This window comes from Lepisma saccharinum, chromosome 2 (assembly GCF_977018435.1).
Source record: "Lepisma saccharinum chromosome 2, izLepSacc3.1, whole genome shotgun sequence".
Taxonomy (NCBI): domain Eukaryota; kingdom Metazoa; phylum Arthropoda; class Insecta; order Zygentoma; family Lepismatidae; genus Lepisma; species Lepisma saccharinum.
This window is the reverse complement of record NC_139230.1, coordinates 46,400,998-46,421,993: the sequence shown is the minus strand read 5'-3', so window position 1 is coordinate 46,421,993 and position 20,996 is coordinate 46,400,998. Positions and strand designations below refer to the sequence as shown.

The 20,996-nt window shown below is 37.4% G+C and overlaps 1 protein-coding gene across 1 annotated transcript in view; it reads right to left on the bottom strand.

The window, feature by feature from the left end:
• LOC145981992 (uncharacterized) overlaps positions 1 to 20,996 on the bottom strand; it is a 114,616-nt gene that overhangs the window by 78,673 nt on the left and 14,947 nt on the right. The window contains exon 3 of the mRNA XM_083115526.1: positions 6,908 to 7,085. Within this exon, the coding sequence (XP_082971652.1) occupies positions 6,908 to 7,085 (178 nt within the window). The remainder of the gene's footprint in view (positions 1 to 6,907; positions 7,086 to 20,996) is intronic.

Here is a 20,996-nt window from a genome sequence, read left to right as displayed (position 1 = left end):
AACCATACAAGAATGTTAGATTTCAAGGTACTTTTTCGTTGTTTAAGTACAGTTTTTAAAATTGGCCAAAAATTTCAACAATTCACATTTTATGCCATATTCACTTTATTTCACTACTTTGAACGGGTGAAAAATGTGTTCAGACATCTCTGCACATTCATAAACACTACTTCGCAGCAATTAACATTTTACACTATCACCACACTTGCAAAAAAATCAAGGTCCCACTAATAGGAAATTACTTTCTGGATGTCCCTTGTATAAACCAGTATATGAAATGTGAAAATTTAGCAGGGCTGACAAAGAAACGTCAATTATTGAAGAAAGTGATATGCTTTTAGGACTGAATGGTTTATGTAATTAAAATATTTACATATTTATTATTATTAGTATTTTATTTCATAACATTCCACATTAACTTGACTCAGTGACAGATTAATATCTATCTCTCACAAGTATAAGCAGACAGGACAGAGGGGGATGTTAACTGCAATAATGTTGCAGAAAACTTGAGGTTGGGAGCATGCGCTTGTCAAATTTAATATCCATCTGTGACGTGGTCGCGTCCTTTAAATATAGTGGTATAAATTTTGGAAGCTAAACAAAAATATTAAATAAGTTTTGTTATACCAGTAAGTCCACGGCCACTTCACATCAGCACTGGCCAAAATTAGAGCCAAAAAGAAAAAAAGGTTGTTTGTCAAAAACTAGATCTGTAAGAATATTCAAAACCCGCAACCCTTTTCTCTTTTTACTCTATTCCACCATTTATTGCCACTGTGGTAAAATCATCATTTATTCCAAAGCTATGACCACAGATATAATTGGCCCCTTATGCTGATTTAGAAATTAACGTGGATCTCGAGCACCCAATCCCCACCATTACAGTATCCTTCCCATTCTATTTAGTAGTCACGATTTAATATTGGTTTCAGTGTTCATGGTCGTCTAGCCACGAAACGGAATTGCTCTCAACATATATCAAAACAAGGTGGAACGCTTAATCAACAAAAATATAAGAACAATCGGAAACATCGAACTTCATTTTAGTGGCCATTTATTGTTAACAAACTTTCCGAATACAATTAGAAACTTCTCCCCAACAATTGACAAATATCTCTTCCTATATATATGATTGCCTGTACAATATAATAAAACCCACGTGAATAAATAATTCCTTTTTTAACCTTACCTATCATTAAAAATTATGACAATGAACACACATTAAATCAATACAATGGCATTTTCGTGGTTTAGGTGATTAGATACTTTACGTTATTATATCGACGATATTCTCACAAATCAAGATGTCGAACTTCTAACTGTACTGTGCTTGGCATGGAATAAGCGAACTAAGTTTTAAAGCACTAAATGGATAATTCAAAAACTATTTCTGAAAATCATAATGAACTAAACATCACCGGTCAATAACTTTAACATAAACCGAAATGAGTTAAATTATTATACCTAGTTTTTCCATGTCCAGCCATCAGTCAAACGGCACAGTCAAATTCATGTGTCGAAGTGGATCCGATCACCCTCGACGGTGTTCAAGGAAGGAGAAGGAAGCTCCTTATCGTACCAATGCCTCAGCTGCAACTTCTGTTCTCTCGGGAGAAAACTTCGCCCATAGCCGAAGCTTCCCCCCTTGAGTTACACGGTTCTCCCGCTAGGGGAAACAGCGTTGCCGGATTTACCTTGATTGAAGTCTAGATCCGAGCGTCAGGAACACAATGACGCAAAACTCCTTGTTAATATAATGAGGAGAATGTGGTTGAGCTTTTAAAATTATACGAGTTATAAGCAAACACCACACAGCAGACAGGACAGAGGGGGATGTTAATTGTAATACGAATGTTGCAGAAAACTTGAGGTTGGGAGCATGCGCTTGTCAAATTTTTATAATGTTTACCAATGCAGATTTCTGTTGCACCTTTTTATGATACTATTCAACATATATCTTCATTTGTTGGATTCTTCTTGATATCGAAAAATAGTTCAATGTCGTTGTAAATGCTTCGCAACTTGTGCAAAGCCAGTATTAAGCTAAGGGGAAGAAAGAAAACCTTTGTAGGGATTGATACATTAAATAATGTTGTGAGGCAGAAGAGTAATAAAATTCCAGCAGCATATTTGCAGTGGTGCAGCAGACTAAGTCTCAGTTTATGCATGTGATTTTTGTTGGATGTTCCATCTGACAAATGTCGTAAATGACAACAAATGTCATACTGGAACATCCAAGAAACATCAGATCCATAAGAGCGCAATGCATGCAATTTTTGTCAGATGTTGCAGAATGACAAATATCGAACTGCTACGTTTGACAAAAATTGCATGCTTAAATGGACCAAAAAGTTTGTTCAATGAAATGTGGTACCACATCAGACAAACTCGGATGTACAAGGCTCTGTTTATGCATGCCATTTTTGTCAGATGATGCAGTCCGAAGACATCCAAAAACAATCAATTCCATAAGAGTGCCATGCATGTGATTTTTGTCGCATGTTGTAGAGAGACATATTGTCGAAGTTCAACATTAGTCGAATGGCGATATCCAAAAAAAAATCGTATGCATCAATTGAGCCTAAAATATTCATCTGATAAATGCTGTACCACAACAATCGACAAATTACAGGGTTGCATAGTGCCCTTATTTGTTTCAATGTTCCTTCAGATTGTCCGACAAAATGCCGTACTTCGACGTCCGACAACTATCAGACGGTACAACAGTGGTATGCTTCCCCCCTCCATCCCCTCTATTTGTTGACAGTCCTGTCCTCTTACTAATCCCATACAGACAAAGAAAAAAAATGATAATTCAATGCATTTTCCACGTAATATTTAGAGGCTTATAATTTTTTCTGCCCCTTTGGAAATCTATCTCTCTATCCCACCCCCCCACCTCCCATCACTAGTTTCTGGCACTGTAATTGTGTTGTGCATAAAAGGGGCCTAAAAGTTGATGCTGAGACTTAGCAACAAGATTTCCTGTTCCAATGTAGTTCTTTACAAACAACATCTTTCGAAGTAAACACCTGGCACATTCATTCCATATCATAAGAAAAAGTCAATCAAGACAAAATTCCCTGACATTTTTTGATATCTTAAATTCCCTGACTTTTCCCGGTTTTCCAGGTCTGTCGCCACCCTGTATCATTATGTCACTGCATATAACACGTACATGTCAACATGCACAAACACAAATTACTAGGTAGGATCTTTTTCGGAATAATAATTTTCAAAAAAATGCCATAAAAGTCAAATGGCCATTTCCCATGATTTTTCACTTTGTAACAGAACTTTCTGTGACAATGAGAAAAGAAGCACAGCACCGATCTGGAAGAAATTGAGCATGCTGTCAGGAAAATTCTTACATCCATCTCTTTGCAGGCTTTCAAGAATATTAATTTAATGGGGTGTCAATACTTTCTTAGGATTCTGAGTTAATTAGTCTTTTCCAGCTTCTCTTTTGGCACATTTGGGGTTGAAATGTCATTAAATACAGTCTCCAAAATTTAATGTTCGAACTCTCTCTCCACTACAGATATCCCTTGACAACCTAAGATTTAACACTTTATCAAAAGCTTCCTATCTCTCCCTTTAAATTTAATACTCAATCCTACCACCATAATTTCCAAGTCAATTTTAGACTTACTGTTGATTTGCCTCCTCCAAAAAATTAATTCTCAGTCTCCACACAAGAATTTCCGCAACAGTCTAAGACAATAGTAATGCACAAGAATTGGATACCCCCTCAATTTAATGCTTGAGTCTGGGTATCTCATGGGGCATGCAAAAACACTGTGCAATACTTTCATGGGCTGTTACTGTACTTGAAGTAACACAAAATTCTAAAATTTCACATATTTGGAACCAGTATTATGTTAACTTTTAGTGGACAAAGCCACCCACGTATGGATAGCCTCACCGGAAGGGACATTCCGAAGTTTATGCTTTTCAACTTGCCATGAAGTGCAAAAAAGTTCTAGCTCGTAGAGAAGAAATCTGTCTTTTTTGCTGGAGGCTTTCGGTGGAGGTGAGATTTACACACTGTACCTCCCAATAATTACAGTTAAAGGAAGAAGTAGTAAATCAAAATTTTTAAAAAGAAATTGGTATTGGTGATTCACCCACCATGGTGGTGAATTTGTTGCCCCTCCTTTTGATGGTTAGATCTAATAAGTTAATGATGCCTTGGTTTTCCCGTTCTATTGTAAATTTCAACCTGGGGTGAATGTTGCTAAGTTTTTCCATGAGTAGATCTATTTCCTGTTCCCTTTTGTAAACGACCAAGGTGTCATCTGCATATCTGCCATATCGTATGTATCGGAGTTCTGGTGAGTGAAGAATATCTTTTTCAGCTAGCTGCATAACAATGTTTGCTATGGGAGCAGACAGGGGGTTGCCCATGGCCAAAACCTTCTGTTTGTATGAAATACTTGTCTTGAAATTGAAAATAGTTGTGCCTGAGGCAGATTTCCAATAACTTGGATACCTCAGACACTTCCACTGGTGAGACCTTATCTCAGACAATTCCACTGGTGAGACCTTATTGGCAGAAAGCCATCTTTCCACTGAGGTGAGGGCTAGGTTGATTGGGATGGAGTTAAACATGTCAACTATATCTATGCTGGCAATTTTGGCATGGTTGGCTTGTACTATTGATGTTATTAGTTCTTTGGCAGCTGTGTTGTTTCAGAAAATGTAGGTCAGTTTGTGATTGTGCTCAGACATTTTCTTTTTTAGCCACTTTGTGAGGTGGACCGTTGGTTGGTTGAACCCTGCAGTGATGAGGCGCATTGGAATCCCCTGTTTGTGCCTTTTTGGAATGCCATAAGCTATGGCGGGAGATGGGTGGGTGTTGAGGAGAAGTTTGCAGTCTTCCTGGTTCAGCATTACACAACTTTCAACTGCACGCTTGATTACGCGTTTGCACTTTTCGGTTGGGTCCCTGTCGATGGTCTTGTATGAATCACTATTTAGTTTTTCATGCATTTTACGGGAGTAGTCACCTTTATACATGATCACATACTGGTTTGTTTTATCTGATTTCATGCACCAACACTTGTTGGCTTCCAGTCAAGATTTGAATTCGGTTAGCACTGACCTCATTTTTTGGTCGGTCGGGTGTGATTTGGATGCCTTCTGTAGGGCCACCTTCTGCAAGATGCCTGCTGTCCGCATGTTGCAGGTTGGGTGCAAAACACACCGCTTTTTCTGCTGCACATATGATATCTAGGGTGGGGGGTTCACTGGTTAGTACATTGAATTTTTCGCCGAAAACTAGGAGATTTTTGAAGGAATGTGGAATGTTGAGGTTCGTCAAGTTGACAATGTTGTTCACTTGTCCATCATTTGGGTCTTTCACACTTTCACTCTGCCACTTTCCCCCAAATGGTGTAGTGTGCTGGTGAGTGTCCTGTTTTTTTTTTTCATTTTTTACAGTATGTAGCATGTAATTTATATTTTTGTTGACATGTTCCCATCTCGTGGGGTGTAGCACTGATATGAGTTACGTTCTTTGTTTATCGCACACGTGAGCTAGTTGTCGAATTTCTGTGTGTTTGTCCGCAATAACGGCTGTAAGCACTCACTGTTGTGCATTGTATATGACGTATTTCATTCCGTAGCTGTTCACCGGCACATTCCACTGAATGAACTTTGGGAACTGCTGTCGCATGTAGTTATGCACTTTCTGCATGAGCTGAATATCGACAGCGGTCAGGCTCATCATGTTTGGCTACCACTATTACAACAGCTCAAACCCATCGTGCAGCAGATGAAAAGGTTACACCAGCACCCCTAGTGGTAGTCGAGGAAACAACAACAGGAACCGGAATTCAACCTAACAGTAAAGCATCAAGTTCCCAAGTGGATGGTGGCAGAGGCCACCGAAATTAATAGAACATTTACAAGGAAGTTTTGCGGATATATCTTTAGTAACTAGCTTACGTCTTATATTATCAACCGCATTGTTTATTCCCCTCAACATAAAAAAATGTAGTATATAAAAGTACATTCCAATAACCATGCAAAGTTTTGTTGAAAATAGGATGATACTTCTTGTGATAAAAAAAAATAATAATGTATAAGACTGGCGCTGTCAGCTTACAGAAACAATTTCTTGAATTTCTCATCTAGCGTCGGCCCTATGGATTTGAAAAGAACCATGACAAATGACCACTCTTTGAGGATATGTAAGGTATATGCCCAATTTTGAAGAAATCAATGTGACATTTCCAAAAGCTGTAATTTTAGCAAAGTTTGAAAATAGGTCTTTGCACCTTGATCCCCAATTGTTACACATTGTTAAAATGTGCTTATTTTCTCATTATTGCATGTAAAGTGAAATATATCAGAAATAAGTGATGGCTGAAGAGTTATAGCCCCCCTTTTTACAAAATCTATCATATAACACTCAAGATTGAAACAAAGGACTTTTTCAAATTCCACTTGTTAATAATATTAACAGTGTATATATTGTTTTGAAATTAGAGTAAGTATGTCATACCAACAAACTTATATTAATGAACAAAAAAGACAGAACTGAAATAGTGTGTGTAGTTTTAAAGGCAAGGTACGAATGACCAAGTGGAACATTTTTATTGTTATTTTTTTTTATTTCACAACGCTTTCTCTGCCTCTGATGGTTAATCACTATGATATGGAAGAATGATGATTAAGTGAAACTGATGAAGGAACAGTCATAAAGGAACACACATGGCCAAGTCAGGAATTGAACCTAAAACTTTCACTGGTGAGCTCGTTGATCAACCACCTGATGCTCTCGGCCACCAAGGGTGTGAAAAATAGAAAGGGAATGTTTTGATAAGGCTATGCAAATTTAACAATACTTATGTAAAAACTGGGTAACCTAATAATAATTTCTCTTTTAACATATGTTTACCTTCAATTTAGTCAGACTTGACGAAATCCTCTTCACAGCCTGGGTTGGTGACTCCTTCTCCATAATAAAGGACACTAATGCCACTTTTTTGACTTCCCTGTTGTCACAGACACTAAATGTCACCTGGCTGGTATCATTGAGCAGTGTGTTTGACTCATACGAAATCTCGAGGTAGAGGCTGAAAGATACAAGAATTACATCATTTAATTGTGTTACAAATCAATACCTACCACTCAAGACATTGACTTCTAACTTTACAGAACACATAAATGCTTTATTTCTTGGAACACTGAGTGTCGAACTATTAGTTTCAGATTTCAGTTTACATACTGAACTAGACAAAATACAGGTTGGTAATCACACTTACAATCAGGTATCACACTAGTGTGAACTTGAGCATAATTTAGGCTCAAATTTCAGTCTATGATGCAAAAAAAGTACTTGCTGGACGTCATGCGACATCCATTTTTTTATTGTGGTTTTGGTACTGCTTTAAACAAACATTCTTATCTTTAGATAAGGTATAACTTACACCGCATGCCACCATTTTCTAAACAAGTCATTGAAGCCCAGTGTTGACACACTTTTCACTCAGGCTTTCACTACATCATGTGGCTTCCTCAGGAGATAAGACAGTCAAAGTTAAAACATGGGAAAGGTAATTTTGGTCAAAAAGGTTAAAATTGATGGTAAAAGACTGCTTCCTACTCTATCTCAGGCTGGCATGAAGTAAAGATGGTCACACTTCCTGTTGGCCACTTGTTAACTGTGAAATGGCTGTCATTTGTTTATCTTGATTCCATAGAGAAACACTACATTCTTTTTTGGTAGTACTTTCCAATAATAATTGCCATCATTTATTTAAAGGGTGGCATGTTCATTTAAGTTTTAAGATGTTTTCAAGATGACAAATGACACTCCTACATTGAGTTCAATTTGTCCTCTTGCACTTTTGATAAATTTTGTTTCTTTGTGTCTGCTTTTTCTATTCAAATAAATGCTTTGATAAACCTGAATTTTGTGTATTTCCTTTTACATCTAGTTTATGTTCCTGAATTCTTGTGCAGATGTTCCTCTTCCTAGTTTTGTATGCAAGGGCTGTTCCATTGGTAGAGGCATGCATATTTCGTTTTTGACGAAAAAATGAAATTTGAAAAAACACATTGTAGTGTTAATTTTTCATGTTTTTGAAAGGTGTGAGATGCATTTTGTAACCATGTTTTGTCACGAAATAATGCGAAATGAACTGCAAAAAGCGAAATTAACTCTTAAACACGAAATTCAGGGTTTATTCACCGACGCGACACCTTCTGAGGTCTGAATTATCCTGAGAGTTATGACATTCCCGAGAAATTGATTAATTCTGCTGTTAATATTGAAGAAGCAAAAATGGACTCCTTTACACAGAAATAAACTTAATACTCTTATAACTAAATAAATGTGCTATTAGAAGTGAAATGTTAATTCTGCGGAATAAGTGTAGTTTTTAAATCAAATTTAGGATTATATTCACAATTTTAAAACCAAAGTGTCTTTTTATATACCACTTTTCATCCAATTTTTCACTGCTATAACACCGATATTTCATTTTATTTACCGCTTTTGAACCCGAAATTGACTCCGTTTTTGTACCGAACTTTTGTTCTTTTATTTACCAAAAATATGTGCCTCTATCCATTGGCAACAATTTTGCCTGTTGCTGTTTGTTCATTGTAAGCAGAGACAGCTTCTGAGGATGCTGTGTGCAGAGAAAGGCCTGAGCTGTAGAAAAACAAGAGTTGGGTGTTACACCATGACAATGTACGAAGTCACATATCACTGGTTTTCAGCCAGTCTTTGACTGCTCATGAGGTAACCATCATACCCCACCTGCTTTGCTATCCAGATTTGCACGTTTTCCATGAGCATTTTCATCTACTACAACATACCATGTGACATGTTCATACTTTCATGATACCTGTGTGTAAAGATTCACTCTCAAAGTGGAAATTGTTAAGTGGGGGATGTTGGTCGAACAATGAGGCACTTTCTACTGCTTGCCGTATGACCTGGAAACAGAAACTGAAGAAAGTTGTATTTTCGATCATGTTTCTGTTTACTATGTGTTTGTCTTATTTATAATTTTGATAAAAGTATATGCCTTTTTTAGCTGACAATATGTTAGAAAACTAAATATTTATTGACATAAAATGAACCAGCTGATCGAAATGCATGTGATGTACTCTCATTTAATATTAAATAAATCTATACTATTATACAATATAGCCCGTAATCTTTCAAAGTAGACTTGAGAGCATCTAGGAAGGCGGGTGGAAAGTGGGTGCGCAGTAGCAAGGAAAGGCAGTGTTGCCAACCCTAGCTATAAGTACTAAAACTATCCGTAAAATGTAACCACCACAACTAGGGACAGCATTCCAAGCATTGTGTACCTATTCCCTTGCAACACAAATAAATAGTGCAAATTCAAAGTCTACATTGTCGGTGAGGCAAGGGACAGCTGGTTGTATCGAAATAGGAAAAGGTGTGGGTAATTGGGATGGAAAGTAAAACGCGTGAAAACCTGCAGAGATAATTGCAGAGAACGTTTTGCCTTTTATCTGGTCCGTGAGGCAAACACGATATCTAATGGGCCTCCCCTATGGCAGAGTGGTAGCGTCGTTGCCTTGCAATCAAGTGATCCCGGGTTCGATACCCGGTGGAGGTTCATGACACAGTGGTTCGGAACCCACTTTAAACTATAGGTCCAGTCCCGATTAGCCTTACTGTGCATAAAGTGGACTGAAAACATAAAATCAAAAAACAAAATATTTAAAGTTGATACTGAATAGATTGGGTTCAAGCCACCACGATCTTATGCAATGTTTTATAATGGCAACCATCATGTCATACAGTTATGTTTGAGTTATTGTTGTACGTATTATTATATATGTAAAATTACTATATCAATATGGGTAACAATAACAATGTATCGGTATTATATTAGTGTTATTGCCATAGTCATCCATACGCGTAATAAGCACGCTAACCAAAGAAATCGTTCCCAGTAATTCTGTAATGTATTGAATTAAAAATGGAAAGTACAATGAAGAACTAGAAAGTTACAGCACTTATTACAAAATAATATACGTGTAACAGTCCAAGAATTCATTTCGATATAAATATTTTCTGGTAACAGAACAATAACAGCGAAACAAGTGTTTGGTGTTATTCCTCCTTATTATTGTTATTATTATTATTATTATTATTACAAATGCAAATAATACAATGTCTGATAAGCGTGAAATTCTACTACCCTTTCCAGTAGCCTACAGAATAAATTCAGTGAGCAGTGTTTGTTTCCCGTGCGAGGCTGGCAACACTGACTTGGAGCCAGTATGGTCGAATCTGCAACTGTCTTTCTGCGCACGGACTTTTGAATGCTGCGATTTACTGTTTTGGTTGTGGCTATTGGGGTAGCAATATTTGGCATATCCGTGTGCACAATGGAAGCTGAGAATAGGAAGTGTTGTGTTTTACACAAGCAAGCACGTGAGATCATATACAACGTGTACAATTACTTTAAAATCGAGGTCGAGCAGAAAACTATTGTGGAGGGCGAAGCTGAGTGCCATGTTGCCAGACCTCAAGAAAGAACTGCCGCGGTGTGCGGGGTAAGTTTGCGTTCAGTGCAGAGAATTGTGAGCGAGGGGAAAAAAATCTGTTCGTGCAAGTGGGAGTACTGTATTTCAATCACCAGGCAAATATCCTCGCCGCGAAAAGCCTGTTACCGATATTGATGATTTCGATAACAGCATATTACGCAGGGAAGTTTTGAACATGTACACAAATGATGAATTTCCTACATCATTGAAACTCACAAAGAAAATGAAGGCGCAATGTAAATTTGTTGGAAGCCGATGGTCAATGCTGAGTATTCTAAAGAGCATGGGGTTTAAATATAGAAAATGCAATGATGGACGGAAGATGTTAATGGAAAGGACGGACATCGTAGCTCCAAGAGCTGCATTCTTGCAAAAGATGCATTGCATCAAACAAGAAGGAAAATCACCTGTTTTCTACCTCGATGAAACGTGGGTTAACCAGAACCACACACGAAAAACATGTTGGCAAATGAACGATGGTACGGGTGGCCTAAAAGTTCCTGTAGGAAAGGGGGGCGGGGCATCTGATTGTTTGACACGTTGGCTCTGCAAACACCGGCTTCCTTCCCGATTGCAAATTGATTTTCAGAGCAAAATCGAAAAGCACATCTACCGATTACCACAATGAAATGACTGGTGCTGTTTCTAAGCAGTGGTTTGAAGAAAAATTAATTCCGAACCTTCCTCCAAATTCCACTATAGTTACGGATAATGCCAGCGTACACTCTGTAGAGTTAAAAAAGGCCCCAACAACAAATACCAGGAAAGCAGAAATAATATCGTGGCTGGAAAAACACAATATTCCCCAAGCATCTTCGAAAACCAGAGCAGAGCTTTTACTTTTGGTCAGGAATCACAAGCCGATGTCGAAATCATACGAAGTGGATACACTTGCAAGAGGATTCGGCCACCAAGTTGTGCGTCTGCCCCCGTACCATTGCCAATACAACCCCATCGAAATAATCTGGGCGCAAGTGAAATCTTACGTTGCAGAAAAGAACAGCACTTTTAAAATGGCTGATGTCGAAAAGTTGACGCACGAGGCTGTAGCGAACGTGTCGGTTTCTGCCTGGGATAAATGTGTGCAACATGCAGAACATCTGCAAGAAGAGGATTATCACCGTGAAATCTCTCGAGACAGCATCATGGAGCCCTTCGTTATCAACCTCCAGGACTCCCGACTCCGAAGATACAGAGGGTGAAAATGAATCTTCTGAATCTGAGTAAAATTGCAGGTATGTATGTTCAGTTGCCGCATTCTTATCCTATTCATTACTGTCTTGCGATTTCATTTGTATGTTTATAATTGTAGTATCTATGGAGACAATAATGCTTCGATTTCTTTGCTTAATGTCAAACGAAATTTCTTTTTTTTTTTTTTTTTTGGCACAAATATCTTGTTCATCATTTCATTGTGGTGCGTGCGAAATACATCGCATATCCACGCGGCCGTGGATGTGGCAGCGCTCTGCGCGAAGGTAGCAGACGACCGCATTCCCAGTTGCTCTCTAGTCTAGTGGGGAATTATTCTCCACCTACTCCGACGAGCATAATTAAAAAAAAAAGAATATTCCTCATACCAGTGGCAAAGGTATAGTACACTTCTGTTCAGAGAAAGTGGCACACTCATTTGAGTTGAAGTCCAGCTTCGTGCCTGGCAGAACAGCGAAGTAAGTGTTCGGAAAGCAGCAGTGTTGCTTACAATCAATCATTTTAACCACATGCAGACTCAATGAAAAGGGCTAACAGCAAAATTGCAGTATAGATATTAAGTCCATGTCTACAATCAAAGGAATGTAAATGTGAAAAATTCCTGAAAAATATATTTGAAAGAATGCATTTTTTACGGTTCATGATGAAGTGGTTATCATGAAAAATTCCTGAAAAATATATTTAAAAGAATGCATTTTTTACGGTTCATGATGAAGTGGTTATCAATCACAATGCGTTAGAATGTGAGGGCCCTGGGTTCAAATTTGACCTGAGCATGGGTGTTTTTTTTAGACTCTCTTCATCGTTGCGAGTAGCCAAAAATGGAAGAATAATAACACTAAATAATGAAGGGGGAAAAAAAACGCAATTAGAATAAGCGAGACAGAAATAGTGTTGTTATAATTCCTGAAAATGATTAAAAAAAAATATTTTGGAAATAGTGTTATCCTAGTCCAGGAGAAGGCTTAAAGAATAAAAAATACTCCTTCTCCGTACACTTTGGCAAACAGAATCGCAAAGTTTGCACTGAATATGCGATGGCAAAAATAATACAAATCCAAAAGGAAGAAGCGTTTATGTCACAACCAAGGGGGCACAAGAGAGGAGCTAAACCCCCCACCCCCAACATCAGTCATCCAGGCTATTAAAAATAAGTCTATGCTTGTCCTCTCATTTAACTTGAACAGTAAATGGAATTTTTGTAAAATACAAATTATCGGGCTTTACTTTTTTTACATGTGCATGTTGGTTTCGTAATGGAGCAAAAAAATAGAATGATGACTCTCGTAAAATTCTTACCGACTGAATGAATTCCTACATAGATTCCAGGATTACGACACTTCATTTTGAAAAAAAAAAAAAAAATTAAGAATATAATAAATATGCTGTTGGTTAATTAGATTCATCGTCACATAGCAGAATCCGCTATGTTGATGGAAGGTAGATCACGATTGTCATTTAGGGTTGGAAACACTAACCTTCCACAAAAGCAAGACCTCCCAACATCTTCATTAATTTTCATGCACAAGCTTCACTTGTATTCTGTCAGCAATGTGCACAGCATATAAACACTATATGATGAAGCATATTGCTTTCAAATGAATGTAATTACAGAGAACAGACATCAACAGTTTCGAGCTGGACAGGAAAAGATGCAATCTTATGGAGAAATTACCCGAATAACTTAGTTTCTGCACCGTGGTTTGTGGCCATGTCGGTTAAAGGTCACCTTTGTAAGCTAAAAGCCTAGGTTCGAATCCCCTCATGGTCGCTTTTTTTTTTTTTACCAACTTGTGACACATTGATTATTTCATTGTCTTCGTATTTCAGTGTTTTAAAAGTGGGATGCAAGCCACTATGTGCCTTGACCGAGCATGTCTAGATATTTTTCAGTTCAAAGCATGTTTTATTTTCTTCATCGTGTTGTGGCTAAAACTCTGTGCTTACAATAATCAATACTAAAAATGCATTGTGAAATACAACTGAAGATGAAATGTTCAATATTCTTTGGAACATGGGTCACTGAAATTAACGAGAAAGAAATTGAGTTACATAGAAATATTGTTTCTTCATCAATATGCTTGTTTGTTTGAGTTTGGCATTAAAGTTCACTTTATGCACAACAGGATAATCGGAACTGGACCTACAGTTTAAAATGGGATCCGAACCACATTTTCCTCTACCGGCAATAGAAGCCGAGACATTTATCTATGTGCCCTTCTCATCGTGTAAACGTACACACAAACATAATAGTAACACTCCTTGCCGTGACAGCCCTGTAAGGGCCTTGGCCTATCTTGCAACTGCCAGTCTGCCTCCCACAATCCTACCTAGAGGTGTGGAGTTCTTCAACTGGTAATGGGGTGACATGGGGTCAGCACGTCGAACACCCAGACACACAAACATACTATATGTAGGTAGGTATATAGACACAAGTGAGTGTCTGGGTGCATGTTTGCTTCTATATCATAATTTCTTGTATGGAAGTTGTGACATCAAGATATGCCTTCCCCTCTGGTTGTAGGGAGTACTGTTACAAGTATACAAAGCTGTCTTGTAATTAAAATAACCGAATAAAATGGAATTAGTGTTTGTCAGCATGTAAAAGTGCTTGAAATATTTATTCTCTTTGATTATTAAAAGGAAATGAAGCTCTAAAATTATGGCATTATAATTAAGGTAATTCAACTCAAACAGAGATTTGCTTTATTACTGTAAAAGAAGAAGGCAAAGAGAGAAGACATGTTCATTTCATTAACTAAAATTATAAATGCAAACTCTCTATATAATTACTGCAGTGTCCGAAATTTACACTGTGTTCGAAACTATTCATGTAATGTGACATTGTAAGATCCCATTTCGAATTGAATTTGCACATTTTTGGTTTTAAACAACTAGCAGGAAGCTTTTTTTGTGTGGCACAGTGATATGCATATTGTGTCAACTGCATTACTTTAATTAACACTATTTTAAGTAGTGAAAGCGGAAAGCCATTCCTATCTGCTGCAAAAGTTTGGCCACGCAATCAGACATTTGTAAATTACACACACATATGAAAATGTCTACTCAGGTTAGGCATTTCATTCTACTGCATGAAAAAAAATAACTGATCCTACCAGGGTTCGACCTTATGAGTGGAGATTATCTGTTCCTTTCACAAAAGTGAAGCACCATGACGCATGCACTCTATGTAGAGACAACGTTAATCGCAGCTTGGCGACGGCTTTGCGAGGCTGGCAGATGCATCACGTGGTTTGTGTTTATCGGCGGTTCTAAGGCCTTAGCCTAGCAAAACCACTTGACGTGATCTGAAATAGTAGGTTTTTGGCAGAGAAAAAAAAAAAACATTTATGTATTATATTTGACAGGGCTTTCTTCGGTTCTCATCTCCAACTTTTTAAATCTTTGAAAATACATTAATACACATTGGTTTTCAGTATATTTATTTTCCCACGCTTTTCATTCATGTCACTGATTTACAGGTGTGTCGCTCTTATATCCGATGGGGGAACTGCCTTAATGACAGAAACCACCTGTTACCACGTTTCCCTGCAAAGGAACTCATGGTCAAATAACCAATTAGGCCTAGTGCTTGGGCAAGAAGCAACAACGTTAAAAATCCCCTTCCCCAAAGCAGGCAGTAGAGAAACTGGATTTTGTCAACAATCTTTCTACGCTGTGATTGCACACCGGTTGCTACGCCGTCCCAGGAATAGTTGCTATATAATTTGGCTTCACAATCTGGAGCAAAGTAACACTAAAAGTGAGGCAGAAACTGAAGAAAACGTAGATTAGCTACAAAGGGCAAAAAATGCAATTTTGTCAAAAAAATGCTTTTATGAAGTCACTAGTGTTCAGATAGGGTAATTGTAACTGGACATAATATTTAAAATGGGATCCTCATCTAGGTGCATTGAATCTTCAATTCCTTGATTACCAGATAACGGCGTTGCCAGTAGGCCATTGGGTAGGCATGCATATATACACCCTTGCAAGGCAAATCAAAATTAGTAATTAGAGGCAAATTCAATATTTGTCCCTCATCTGCTACACCATGAAATATTATCTAGCTAGTAACAGCTAGCATTCACAACAGAAACGGCAAGAGAAAGATGCAAGCCACAATTAGTAAAAAGTCAAAGTTACTGTTTCTTAAAAATAAAAACAATATAAACCCTTCAAAGAATTGTATTTTCCCCAACTATGTCCTCACACTGTATGAACAACAAAGAAATCAATGTTGGTCATCTGACTCCTGAAGCAAATAGTCGTTCTTGGTATGTCCGTCCTTCTCTTTCTCGAAACATCTTGACATAGTGGTATGGATCCCATTTTCAACTGTAGGTTCAGTTCCGATTAGCCTTTCAGGGCATAAAGTGGACTTAAAACAACAATTCAATTCAATTCCAAAAAGTTTGAAATTTTAGTTCGTTGTAGAAATTAATCAGGCTTAATTTCAGTTTTATAAACATTTCTCTGACGTTTGTCTTCAATGTTTCTTTAGAAATCTCACCATCGTGTTGGAACTTAAGATTAAACTCGACCTGTATATGGCCTGATTGAACACACAGGTATGGCTTTAAATTGGAACGGATTCTTATACTAGTTGCATCACAAAGTTGCAACAATGAGAGGCCTTTATTCAACATAGGAATGCAACATGCAATCAAGAAATGCACATGATAGCATTCTTTAAGCTTCCTTGTGTTGAGCTTTCTGAGCATTTCAATCACCGTCACGAAACCACGGGGTTCAGATTCAAGCCCTGACATAAACTTGGATGTTTGTGATTGTCCTTCCAGCAACTTTGTCTGATTATCGAACAGACAAATTATAATTATCGGTCACCTTTATCGTCACGAATAGACAGAATCCAGGTTCAATTCCAACCCCAGGCACTGGTGTTCTTTGTGAATGTTACGTCATTAAATTAACAATTTTATCACTTCTCCTCATCTTGTCTCTCAAAAAGTGGCAGAAATGCGATATTGCTGGAAATAACAAATAACGACATAAAGCAAAATAAATCAATCCACTATTGCTGGATGAATACACTTCCAGTAAATCACACACTCATTTTCAACAATCTGTGAAATTCATTAAAAAAAAATTCATTTGCTTGGTTTGGTTCGAACACACACCTTCTAGATATTACAGTATATATATATATATATATATATATATATATATATATATATATATATATATATATATATATATATATATATATATATATATGTATATATATATTTTAAAAATAACTCAAATTTATGAAAAAAAAAAAATATAAAATAGCTGTGTGGTTGCACGTATGCATATCCAATTCCTCTGACGTCACTGTCATGCAAATGACGTTCTTGTTCAGCCACCACGAACCTGCACCCGAAGTGGGTACTTCACCTTCCACCTTATCATTTGGCAAGCATGGCTCAGCGTGAACAGTCAACGCGTGAGCTCATCATAGCTCTCATCGAAGCTGGCAACTTGAGCATGGTGAAGCAGGTTTGCAATATGGGGTTCCTCATAGAACTGCATACAGATGGTGGAGGAAGTATCAAGAAACCAGTAATATTTCCTGGAAAGTTGGTTCTGGCTTTGCAAAAGTGTCCACACCAGAAGATGATAATGCGGTGATTGCCGCTTTCATGTCCTCCGAACTACTACGGATGCTCACAAACTTCCCAGTATCGAGCCACACAGTTTACAGTCACTTGAAAGGTGTATGTCTTCAAGCATGTCGAGCAACAGTGAAGTAACAATTGACGGATGGTCACAGGACAGACTGTTTCTTTCCAAGAAGCACTAAAGGCTCAGCTTTTCTCTGAGAGTTGAGACCCATTTCTCCCAACAAGATTTCATGCATTGCAATATGATCCTTTGGGTGCGTTGGTTTTACCATCTAAAGGCCACAAGCATTGAGGCTCGTGCTTGATTCAAAGCTGCTGCGGGAGTTTGTGGCCGTATAATGTTGCCAAATGCAGTGCAATGGAAACTAAATATGGCTAAAACATGCTTACTATCAATAATTTTAACCACATGCAGGGAATTTTGTGTCTCTCAGACTAAAAGAAAAGGGCTAACAGAAAAATTGCAGCACAGATATTAATTAACTGAAATGTCCACGTTTACAATCAAAGGAATGTAAATGTGAAAAATTCCTGAAAAATATATTTAAAAGAACGCATATTTTATCATTCGTGATGAAGTGGTTATCACAATTCTTTAGAATGTGAGGACTCTGGGTTCGAATTTGGCCTGAGCATGGGTGTTCTTTTTTAGTCTCTCTTCATCATTGCGAGTAACCAAAAATGGAAGAATAATAACACTAAATAACGAAAAGAAAAAAATGCAATTAGAATAAGCAAGACAGAAACAGTGCTGTTAAAATTCTTGAAAATGATGCCAATAAAAAAAAAAAAGAAATCTCTTTCAGAAATAGTGTTATCCTGGTCCAGGAGAAGGCTTGAAGAATAAAAATACTCCTTCTCCGTACACTTTGGCAAACAGAATCGCAAAGTTGGCACTGAATATGCGATGGGAAAAATAATACAAATCCAAAAGGAAGAAACGTTTATGTCACAACCAAGGGGGCACATGAGAGGAGCTAACCCCCCCCCCCCAACATCAATCATCCAGGCTATTAAAAATAAGTCTATGCAGGCTATTAAAAATTAAACTTTGAGAGCTTGTGGGAGTTGATCTATAGAATATGAGTTATGGACGTATTTGTTTCTTTCAGGTGTTGCTGCACAAACTGCCACCATAGGATAAAACGTTAATCTGCTTTGGAATAAAGTTAAGTGTGAAAATGTTTATTTACATTAGTATATGTCTTGTAATACACTCCTTCACATACGAGCAACTAGCCACTTGCCTCGTTTTACAAACACACACTTTTCTTTTTGTCGTTACATACAATTATGAATCATGAGGGGTGTGCATGTGCATGTGTGTCATTCAATTACATTGTACTGAGTATAAATTTGTCTGCTGTTAATCATAATTTATTGCGATTATGCAGAATATGGACACAACATGAAATATACCTAGGTTTTATCCCCTTGTTTAAAATTGTGCATGATACGTGAAAATGCCGGCTCTCAAATGGAATGGACACCAGTCTGGAATTTATATGCTAAGAACTAGCCTTTGGTTCTTTTGTTACGTTATATAATGAAAGCGAGATAATGAGACATCTACTAATCGTTTAAGTTAACTTCCTTCATTGTAGGAATGTTTTTTTTTTAAAAAATTTACCTTATGATTGTCTATAATTCAAATTATTATGAAAAAATAAATAAGAACATTATTCTTGGGATTCGAAATTGTGAACCTAAGATTTGGAGTCTAGTGCTTTACCGCTGGACCACAAATGTGGGCGCCGGTTGTTTTTGTTCAGCACTAGTAATATAGGATATTTACAATGTATGATAATTCTCCTTATGAAATAATTAAATGCATTGTTAAGCTAGAGGGTTTACGTAGCCCTTGAAAGGGCTGCTTTGCTCGCATGATTTATTTAATATTAATATCTAATTAATATTTAATTAATTTAATAATTAATTATTTAATATGTCACCCCCTTCGACTGTGACAACTTCTTGCAAGCGGCGAGGAACAGAACGAACCAGACTCACAACATAGTTAGGGCTCTTCGCGACTTCCTTCCACAAATTGACAACAAGCCCCCAGAGTGCATTGGCAGATCTTGGTGGATTTTCTGGCCAGTCTTCCTTCATCGTCCTTGGAACTTCACTCCAAACGTTCTCCATATGATTCAAATCTGACCCAAGAGGAACCCAGTCAATTAAATTGACGTGCTGTTCCTGTTGGAACCAAGTTTGAACGACCATGGAGTCATGTACTGTGCTGTGATCTTTCTGGATGTGAATCATGTCATCAGGATAGATTGATTTTACTGCTGGGAGCATACGAGATCGAAGGATGTCCACATGTTTTTGGCCACTTAGCCTACCTTTGATTCGAATCAATTCTCCTTAACTATCCCTGCACATCCTGTGAGATCACCCAGGAGGCAAGATAAGCCCCCAGACCCCCAGAAATTACAAGATACCCCAATCCAAACTCAAACCTTCCCAAAACCAAATAAACTTCTTATTTCACCACTATTTTTTTTCTTGCATGTCACCCTCAGCAGCTTTTAGCAGCACAAGCTGGAGGGTTATAGTTATAAGGCAAATCCTATAAATAATCTTTTAGGTAAAGTAATATTCACCCCTCGAACACCAAATTAAATGTACTTATGTACCACTAAAATTCAGAAATGACCCACAATTTGGCAACACCCTGTTTATCTGAACCTGCAATTAAACGAAGGGAGAATCCTTCCCACTTCCTACTATTTGGGAATGAGATTAAACCAGAAATGAATCTTATTTCTAAGTGCCAACGAAAGTTTGAGAGACTACCCTTGTAGATTATGCAACAGGTGAGATTTCCCTGTCCTTGTACATAATTATGTACTGCAAGACTATTGTAATGGTGCATTAATTTGTTTCTACAAAATGTAACCATTTAGAATTGCTCTTTGTACATTTGTATCAACGTTGTAATGTTACTGTGTAACAGATATATATATACATATATATAATTTTTTTTGGCAGTTTTAAAGTTAAAATACAAAATACATCTGTTCCAATACATGTTTTTAAAGTTTAAATGACGAGACGTTACAAATGTCACATTTGGTTTCTTCGACTTTTGGAGCATAGTGGGACTCAGGCAATGTTCGGAGATACGTATTTTCACTGCTACACAAAGAGCCTGGACGCATCGTATCAGTAATTAATAAGGTTCAATTTACTTCTGGATATATTTGGGGGGGATGGGTGCAATTTAACCCCCCCCCCAAAATACTGCTTTTAAATTAGAATTATTATATTTTTTTCTCTGAAAGTATCAGAAGCAAATGCGCAATTCTTGGAACACATATCCTGCAATATGCAGGTTCCGTTTTAAACCATCATATTAAAGATTTGCCTATGTGCGGAGCTCATGAAATTAAAATTTTGTAAAAATATAGTTTTATTGAACTTTCGTCTTCTTCCATCTTATAAATGAAAATTAAGTGTATTCGACCATAACAGTAGTCTAGTGTGTATTGAAGAAAATGAGACAATTTTTATCTCTAGGATTCATAGTTTCAGAGATAACAGTTTTGGAATTTGGAGGTTCCCTTTAAGAAAGCAAGGCTATTGCATTACAGTTTTCTAAGA